The sequence below is a fragment of the Diospyros lotus genome, unplaced genomic scaffold, assembly GCF_014633365.1.
Source record: "Diospyros lotus cultivar Yz01 unplaced genomic scaffold, ASM1463336v1 superscaf1, whole genome shotgun sequence".
NCBI classification, from domain to species: Eukaryota; Viridiplantae; Streptophyta; class Magnoliopsida; order Ericales; family Ebenaceae; genus Diospyros; species Diospyros lotus.
This window is the reverse complement of record NW_026267104.1, coordinates 791,856-802,191: the sequence shown is the minus strand read 5'-3', so window position 1 is coordinate 802,191 and position 10,336 is coordinate 791,856. Positions and strand designations below refer to the sequence as shown.

General features: G+C 38.8%; 1 protein-coding gene across 1 annotated transcript; it reads left to right on the top strand.

Annotated features, from left to right (window-relative positions):
- The first annotated feature begins 422 nt into the window (after positions 1–422).
- LOC127792961 (AP-3 complex subunit delta) lies at positions 423–4,457 on the top strand. Its single transcript, XM_052323651.1, has one exon. The coding sequence runs from the start codon at positions 708–710 to the stop codon at positions 3,633–3,635; it is 2,928 nt and encodes a 975-aa protein (XP_052179611.1). The 5' UTR covers positions 423–707; the 3' UTR covers positions 3,636–4,457.
- The last annotated feature ends 5,879 nt before the right edge of the window (positions 4,458–10,336 follow it).

Below are 10,336 nucleotides of genomic sequence, written 5' to 3'. Positions count from 1 at the left end.
TTTAAAAGTGAATTATTATTGATTTTTTTAAAGAATTGAATATTTGTTAATTTCCTTAATTTGAAAGTGAAATTTAAATAATATTTTTAACTATCTATAAAATTTTATAATTTTATAATATGAGTTTATGATTCAATTTTATAGATCTCATTTAAACTAAAATTTAAAGTTCAACAACCTTGTTTGTGGTCATACACAAAACAAATTACTAAGCCAGTGGCCCCCAAAGATGAGGCAAGTTGGTGCTGGAGGCCCAGCCTTGAAGAGAGCCCACGAGTCTACTCTATTTCCAATGCCTTTAACGTTGCTGGCCCAAAATGGAGAAGCCCACTTTGTTTCAAGCATGTCTCCACTCTGGCCCAAAGCGAGACACCTCCTTTTAACGATTGCGAAGTAATATGAAATTAAGAGTCCCAGGTAAAGTAACGGAAAACACCGCGAGGAGAGGAGACTGCAAGGATCCATCCAAACAGAAGCACCTGAGTGGGCCGCCCTGCCCTGTCGTCTCTCCGTCTCCCCGCCTCCGTCTCCCAAAATTGATTAATCGCCGATACTTTGAGAATTCACAGTAATAGCTTCCCCCCATGGAACCCTAATTGTAACTGCAAATCCTTCTTTTTCTCAATCATGGAGTTACCCAAGACCTAGAGAGAGAGAGAGAGAGAGAGTGTTTGTGTGTGTGTGTGTGTGTGTGTGTGTGTTGATCAATGGGGGGACAATCGATCATGGACTCGCTGTTCCAGCGGAACCTAGAGGACCTGATCAAGGGCCACCGGCTCCAACTCGTCTGCGAGCCGGCCTTCATCTCCAAGGCCCTGGAGGAGATCCGGCGCGAGATCAAGTCGACTGATCTCCAGACCAAGTCCACCGCCCTCCAGAAACTCACCTACCTCCGTTCGCTCCACGGCGTCGACGACACCTGGGCCGCCTTCCACGCCGTCGAGGTCGCCGCCTCCTCCCGTTTCCACCACAAGCAGATCGGATACCTCGCCGCCGCCCTCTCCTTCCACTCCGCCACCGACGTCGTCCTCCTCCTCACGCACCAGCTCCGCAAGGACCTCTCCTCGTCCAACCCTTTCGAGGTGAGCCTCGCCCTCCAGTGCCTCTCTCTTATCTGCACGCCCGACTTGGCTCGCGATCTAACCCCCGAAATCTTCACCTTACTCTCGAGTTCCAAGCTGTTTATTCGTAAGAAAGCCATTGCTACTCTTTTAAGGGTTTTTGGGGAATATCCGGATTCAGTCAGGGTTTGTTTCAAGCGTTTGGTTGAGAACTTAGAGAGTTCCGATTGGCAGACAGTTTCCGCAGTCGTGGGTGTTTTCTGCGAGCTTACGGCTAGAGAGCCGAAATCGTATCTCCCGTTGGCGCCTGAGTTCTACAGAATTCTGGTTGATTCGATGAACAATTGGGTGCTGATTAAGGTTTTGAAGATATTTGCAAAGTTGGCCCCTTTGGAGCCTAGGCTGGCAAAGAGGATTGTGGAGCCAATTTGCGAGCATATGAAGAGGACTGGGGCGAAGTCATTGGCGTTTGAGTGTATTCGAACTATAGTTACTAGCTTGACTGATTATGAATCTGCAGTGAGGCTTGCTGTTGTGAAGGTTAGGGAGTTCTTGATTGATGATGATCCGAACATTAAATGTCTTGGATTACAAGCTCTTTCAATAGTTGCGCCTAGGCATTTGTGGGCGGTGGTGGAGAATAAGGATATAGTGATTAAATCTGTGAATGATACTGATCCTAATGTCAAGCTGGAAGCTTTGCATCTCATGATGGCAATGGTGTCTGAGCATAATGTGGCTGAAATCTGTAGGGTTTTGGTTAATTATGCGCTGAAATCTGATCCAGAGTTTTGTAATGAGATTCTTGGGTCAATACTATCAACTTGCTCTCAAAATGTTTATGAAATTATTGTTGATTTTGATTGGTATGTATCACTCCTTGGGGAAATATCGAGAATCTCTCATTGCCAAAAGGGGGAAGAAATTGAGACTCAGCTGATCGATATTGGTATGAGAGTGAAGGATGTAAGACCAGAGATAGTTCGTGTTGGCCGTGGTCTACTTATTGACCCTGCATTGCTTGGTAACCCTTTCTTACATAGGATATTATCTGCAGCTGCTTGGGCGTCAGGAGAGTATGTTGAGTTCTCAAAGAATCCAATTGAGCTTATGGAAGCGCTGTTACAGCCACGTACTAGTCTCTTGCCACTGTCTATCCAAGCTGTATATATTCAGTCTGCATTTAAGATATTAATCTTTTGTCTACGTTCTTATCTCATCCCAAAGGAATCTATTTCTTCTTCCTCTTCATCTGCTGATGATTTGGAGCCAGGAGTAATGGATTCAATCTCTGAAGAGGAATGTCTAGAGAGTTCCAATTTAACATTGTCGGAATCTCTTCCTGGATCTGAACAGGATAGAGATTTCAATCCAAGGGGTTTATGTCAATCATTTGAAGATCCTCCTGTTGAAAATGATGGGGATACAGTGGTTGCTCCTGGACCAAGTTCTTTATCATTTTCTTTGAAGAAAGAACAGTTTAGACACTTGCTGGATCTTGTTAAAACTGCTTTCCGCCCATTGGCAGGGAGCCATGAAGTGGAAGTACAAGAGAGGGCACGGAATGTACTTGGTCTAATCGAGTTGGTAGATCAAGAACTTTGTGATCCTTTGATCCAAAAGGAAGAGAATTTTGTAGTGGAAGAATTAAAAGTGTCTAAAGTCGTCCAACTGATGCACAGTGCCTTTTCTGAGGAACTTGGTCCAATTTCGGTCAGTGCTCAAGATAGGGTACCCATTCCAGATGGACTGGTGCTCAAGGAAAATCTCAATGACTTGGAAGAGATTTGTGGCAATATAAGGTTACCTGCTACGGACTCCTTTTCCTTTGGGAAACCTCATTTTGGGGGGAGTGGCGGCACTTCTCCCCTTAATGGGCAAAATGAAGAGGAACCAGAACCATCATCTGAGTCCACATCACTGCTTGCTGAGCACCGCAAGAGGCATGGCTTGTATTATCTTCCATCAGATGTAAAGGAAACTATATCCGGTGACTACCCACCAGCAAATGAACTTAAATTGACGGATGATGATAGTGTGAATGATCTTGTCAAGCTTGCGGAGGAGTCATTTGTCTTAAAGAAAAAACCCAACCAAACAAAGCCCAGACCAGTTGTTGTGAAGTTGGATGAAGGAGATGAAGTACGTACTGCAGCCAGGAAGACTGAGTTAAAAGATGATATGATCTCTGGTGCTGTGCGAGATGTTCTTTTAGGTAATGAAGACATGCCCACTTCATCACGAGGCAAGCCATCTGATAAGTCTTCTTCAATCAAGAAAAGAGGGAAGGAGAAGATAAGTGTTGTTCAAACTTTGGAATCAAAAGAAAGTTCCAGTAATGCTAACAATTCTGAGGTTGCAAATCCTAGTTCAAGGCAAAGTAAACATCATTCTCATGGAAAAGAGAGGAAACACAGAAGTCGAGGCAAGAACATTGAGGAAAGTGAAGAAAAAGGCCAGAAAGATAAGCAGAGAAGTCATCATCATCATAGTAAGAATAAAGCTCGACAAAGAGCAGATGGGGCTGTCAATGTAGTTGCACAATCACCAGTAATCCCAGATTTTCTACTATAGCATTAGAACTCTGAACCAAAATATCTTAACAGCTTGGAAAACTTGAACAGCATTGCCCCTGTATAATTCTACTTTGCATCAAAGGTCAGTTTTGCCGTAGATTTGGTACATTTTGTATTTCTTTACAAATTTGTTTCGTTCAAATCATCTGTTTTTTTTTTTTTTTTTTCGTTTTGATTAGATTGTGGTTGTTGGCATATTTTTTGGGATTGGTTTTTTTCATTGTACATGTGAAACTTGTCCAAGTATCCTGTGCTTGTAAGGTGAAAGTGTGCCAGATCTTGTTCCTGTTTTCAGTTAAAAGAAAATGTTATGTTTCAATTTTGGCACTTTATGATATGAATATGAAGGCAGATGGATATATATTCCAATTCTTTTAGATTTATTTCTTAAGTTTGAGCAAGAGAAACATTATGCTGTTCTCGAAGAAGGAAATTTTAATTGCTGTGGTTTTGGTTTTTGATGGTACTGTGGTTGTTATATTTATTAATTACTTCAAGACAGAGCATCATGGATAATTGATTTGGATGACAATTATCATAAAGTGGCAAAATTGGAGGGAGTGGAAATCTGATAATTTTAAACTTTTAGCCTACAGTAAATGGTTTGATAAGTCTAATCCAGGACAGGCAAAATCATAACTAGTGGACTATGCTGAAAACAACATTATGCAAGACATCCACAAAATCTGATGGTGTTCATAACCACTATATGGACACTAGTTGTGACCCTTTTTGAACACAAGACATCCACACAAGCGCCTGGCACCTGTTCAATCATTTTCCTTTGTTCATGTTCTAGTCTTGGATGCTTGGGTGACAATGCATATGTGGTTGAATACATAAGAAATATATTGTAAGTTTGAAAATATAACTTGAAATCCAATAATAGAATAAAACATTTATACTTGTAAATCCTTTTCTACCTGAACACTCAATATTTTAAGAGTTCTACAACCCTTCATTTATGGATAATTTTCTATGACAAAGTTAAAAACCTTAATCCCTTTAGTGGGTTAGCTACATGAATTCTGCTCTTTAGTTATCTTTCTTAAGGCTCTTATCTATTTTTTATTGAATTCATGATAAAAGATTCGGCAGTCTTTACACTAGTTATTAACTACCTAACACAACCCATTTTCTTTTATTTGAATTTGGGACTGACTATGAATAGGAGAAATACCATAAAGCTAGAATTTTTGAAAAAAAAAAAAGAAGCTTTTCTGTTCATGCTTAATAAGAAGAATGTGAAAATTCATGCCTTACTGCTTCGAGATAAAAATTTGCAAAACTGCCTCTTACTGCCCATATGTTGGTTTATGTTTTAATGGGATATGGGATATTATGGCTTTACATAAAAAATGGCTATGGATAGAGGTTATTTGAGGGACAGAACTCTTGTAGCCAACCTAATGGGATTTTAGGCTTGTTACGATGATGGTGATTGATGGAATAGAATTGTTTTATGACCACTAAGCTTGGGTACGCATTTCTTTTAACTTAATTATTGCAGTTTTATTGTTCTTGAATCAAATATTGCATCGCACGTTAGATGCTTCATGCCCTGCAACTTAGAAAATTTTCATGTTTTGTTCTATCGGTGTTATAGTGTCATAATAACACAGATAGAAGTATTAAGTTAAAAGAAGTATTCAGTCATCATCATTAGTTTTTAGTATACTGTAACAGATTGTTATACAGGTAAAAGTATTAAGTTAAACGAAGTAGCATGACCCGTCCATCCTGATTATTTTTAGTAGGTAAGGGCGGGCTATGAAAATTTAGAACTCCCATTTTTTGGTGTTTTCATTAATCTAGTTATCTCTGGTAGGCAATTTATACACCAAAATATGATGTCCCGGAAATGTTATTTGTGAAGTTTTTGCTTTTTAGCTGGGGCATGGTACTTTATCATAACGATCTGTGGTAGGAAATGCATACTTGTGTATTGATTCTTATTTTTTTATTTTTGCTGGTTACAAGGTATCTTTTAATTCTTATTCTCTCTTTCCCATTTAATACCTTACCTATGGATGGCCAAAAGAAATAGAGATGGTATTTCAGTATTTCTAAGTTTGTTATTTGTTGTTTTCTGTAGATCCATAGTCCCTTTGCCAACAGGCAACCAGAGGCTATATGTATTTATTCTTTTTCCCTATTGGGAAATGAGCTCTGTGGCAATATTATTTGCTTTTTCTTTTTGCTGTCATCTGAGAGATGCTTATCTTGGGATTGGGATTAGAGGGGCAAATCGCCAGAACTTATAAGATGTGGGGTTTATGAGAGGTTAAAAAATTTTCAGCTGGAAAAATGGAAATGTATCTACGAATTACACTCTGGATTCCCATGATTATTCATTCCTCTGCGTAGTCTGATATAGAGATGCAGGGTATGTGGGGATTCTCTTAGTGGGCAGAACCTACCCTTGAAGGACATGTAGATCCATCTATAGGTAAGCTGAAGAAGATTCAAAATACCTTGTGTTAGAATTTGCATAAGATAACATTTAATTTTCAAGAGGGTCTTAGAATGTACAACAATAACATATCTAGCTTTTATCCCACTATGTGGGGTCGGTTACACGAATTCTAGATGTCCATGTATTTTTGTCTGTTGTCATATCTTCATTTAGGCCCATACACTTCATATCAAACTTTAATGTCTCTCAAAAAGTCTTCTTGGGTCTGTCTCTATATCTTTTTTTGACTAATTGTTCTATTTCATCAACTCTCCTCACAGGAGCGTCTCTTGGTCTCCTTCTCACATGGTCAAATCATCTTAGTCTAGTCTCTTTCATTTTCTCCTATGTTGGGAAGAGACGAAGCTCTACCCTTCTCAACCCTTTGAAAATAAACAGACCGAACTCATGCACAAATCATTCGATAGACACAACCAAAAAATCATATGCAGAAAAGTAAAGCAAGATCAAAGCAAAGAACACAAGCGATTTTACTGTGGTTCACCCGTTAATGAGGGCTACATCCATGTTGAGCTCTGATGAGGAGAGCTCACTGCACTAATCGGAAATGGTTATAGCCTTCACAAATACATCACCATCTCGACACTCTGTACAAGAACAAAATACCCTCTACAACCAAATCCTATAATCACAGACAAAGATTAGAGGCAAAGAACCCTAGACACCAGAGAGAAAACGAAAAACCCTACACAGAGCTAATACAACAAAAATATCGAGAATGAAACAAAACCCAATCTGATAAGGCATAGGAGGCTGCGTTGTTCAAATCTCGAGGAGCGAGCAGAGATAAATAGGCGATGCAACAGCTGGGATGAGATCGATCGAAGACAAAAGGGCAACAGGGCGCCAACAACATGAAACGACAAGGGGGGTTGCCGTTTTGGCCCTCTAGCCCATGGGTTTCCAAAACGCTGCCGTTTTGGGTAGGCCCATGGGCAGTTGCCAAAAGGCCGTCCACCCCTTGGCCCAAAATGAAACTGGATTGGAGCTTCACACATAATGCCAACAATCTCCACCTTGAAGCTTCAACAACTTGAGGCATCATAGCCAAAATTAGTGTAGCATGCTACAATCCCCTCCATCATTGCTCTTGTTGGTTGCTCCTTCAACCAACTTTGACATGCAGCAAGTCCAAACAATGTTTGAACTTAGCTCTAGTCACTGTCTTGGTTCCCATATCGGCTGGGTTATCTTCTGTGGGAACTTTCTTGATTATCACAGTGCCATTTGCCACCTGATCCCTTACATAGTGATATTTAACATATACATGTTTGGTTCTTTCATGGAATACTGAATTTTTACACAAATGAATGGCACTCTGACTATTAGAAAACACTACAACTTTACCTTGTAACATATGGATTTCTTTCAGCAAACCCCGAAGCCAAATGACTTCTTTGAAAGCATCAGTGACAACCACATATTTTGCCTCCGTGGAAGACAGTGCAACCAGAGCCTGCAACTATGACTTCTAGCTGCTACAATTACCACTTAGGGTAAAGTAATAGGCTGTAGTGAATTTTCTTGAATCTTGGTCTCCTGCAAAGTCAGAATCTACAAACCCTACCAAATCAAGTGCATCAGATCTTTTCATGTAATTTAAACCAACATTCAAAGAGCCATTAATATATCTTAACAAAAATTTTAAGGCTTCCCAATGAGATTTCTTAGGGTTAGACATAAATCTGCTAAGCAAAGAAATTGAAAATGCTAGGTCTGGCCTGGTATTAATCATAGAATATATGATGGTTTCAATTATATTAGCATAAGGAATAGTTTTCGTTTTCAGAATCTGATGATGGGCATTGGGATTTAGACAAGATAAAGTGACCTTGTAAAGGTGTATTCACTGGTTTGCAATTTGACATACCAAATTTTTGCACAACCTTTAGTAAATAGTCATGTTGGTGAATTTTTAAACAATTTTTACTTCTATTTCTCTCAATTACCATCCCTAAGACCTTCCTAGCAGAACCTAAGTCTTTCATATCAAAGTTTGTATTCAACATTGATTTTAATTCATTTATCTTTGACTTAGATTTGATAATCAACAAAATGTCATCAACATACAACAACAAATATACAGGGATATCTGAGAGAATAAAGTAAAGACAATTGTCATATTTACTCCTAACAAAGCCAATTTCAGTTATAAAATTATCAAATTTCTTGTACCATTGTCTTGGGGATTACTTTAGACCATACAAAGACTTTTTTAACAAACAAACATAATCAGGATGATTTTTATTAACATAACCAACAGGCTATTCCATATAAATAAGTTATTCTAAATCTCCATACAAGAAGCTATCTTAACATCAAGTTGTTCTAGTTCTAAGTCATACTAAACAACTATGGCAAGCATCATACGAATGGTTTTAAATTTAACAACAGGAGAAAATATCTCAGTATAATCAATGCCCTCTCTCTGAGTAAACCGTTTAGCTACTAATCTAGCTTTAAATCTTAAGGGATTAGTGGGTAACATACCTTCTTTAATTTTGAACAGCCATTTACATTTCACCAACTTTTGTTTCTGAGGTATTGGGACCAATTCTCAGGTGTTGTTGGTTATTAAAGAGGCCATTTCTTCCTCCATAGCACACTGCCATTTTGAGTAGTCTTGAGAGCTGACAACCTCCTCGTAACAGGAAGGCTCACTGCCTCTCAATTCTATTCCTACCACTAAAGCACAATAAACAAGGTCTGAATATGCATATCTAGCAAATGGTCTTATTGACCTTCTGCTCCTATCACGAGTTAACTGATAATCCCGTAAGTTTTGCTAAGGAGAGTTATGATGCTCCACCTCAGTCTCAGGGATATCAGTTGTCTCCTCATGATCACTATCATGATCAGATGATGAATCATTATCTGGGCTAGGATTATCAAGGATTGGGGCAGCTGGCAGGTCAGGTATACCTGCTGGATGCTCCACCTGAAAGTGGGTATTACTGGTTATCACAAAATCTTCTGGGAAAACATTTTCTAATATGAAAGTGGGTCTATTTCTAAATTTTCTAATCTGCAAGGGAAAACATTTTCATTAAATATAACATCCCTGCTTATGATTATTTTGACTCCTCCAGAATTCTTATCCCATAACCTATAGCCTTTACTTCCATCTTGGTACCCTACAAAGACACACTTTGAGGACTTAGGGTCTAATTTTCCCATAGATTGGTGAATATAGGCTTAACACCCAAAGACTTTTAAGTGATTTAAGTTCATTTTTTTGCCTAACCATTTTTCTTTAAGGTACATTAAATTTAAAACAATGGAGGGGCTTCTGTTTATCCGGTAGGCAGCAGTGGAGAGGGCTTTTTCCCAAAATGTTTTAGGCATACCGGCTGTGAACAATAAACATCTAACCTTTTCTAGAAGAGTCCTATTCATTCTTTCAGCAACCCCATTTTGTTGGGGTGTGTTCCTAACAGTCTCGTGCCTAGTAATGCCTTGTGAGTTGCAGAATTCATCAAAATCTCTATTACAGAATTCTAATCTATTGTTTGTTCTTAAAAATTTAACCCTTTTATCAGTTTGGTTTTCGACTAAGGCCTTCCATATTTAAAATTTTTCTAATGTTTGGTCTTTAGTCCTAAGAGGGAACACCCACACTTTTCTAGTAAAGTCATCAACAATGGATAAGAAATATATGTTGCCATCAAGAGTTGGTGTTTGAGAGGGACCCCATAGGTTTGCATGTAAATACTCTAGGCATGCCTTTGCCAGGTGAGTTCCTTTATGAAAACTCAACCTGTGTTGCTTGCCCAGAGTACAAGGCTCACAAAAGTTTAGGGACTTTGTAGTCATTGAATCAAGGTATCCTTGAGATGTTAGTGCTTGCAGACCTTTCTGGCTCATGTGACAAAGTCTCAAATGCCAGAGATTTGTCATATCAGCTTTAACTATGCATGCAGTAGAAACAGGGGAAAGAGAACAACTATTTAACACATATAAACCTTGCCTTTTAGTACCAATCAGAATTAGGTCATTGTTTTTAAAAACATGCATAAAACCATTTTCAGTATAAGAATGGCCTAACTCATCAAGAGTACCAAGAGAAATTAAATTTCGTTTCAATCTAGGCACATATCTAACATTAGTGAGCATTTTGACTTTGTTATCATGCATTTTAAAGGTTATGTCACCTATTCCTTTCACATTACATGATTGGTTGTTACCCATATACACAGTGCCAGATTCTTTATTACTAAAGTTTT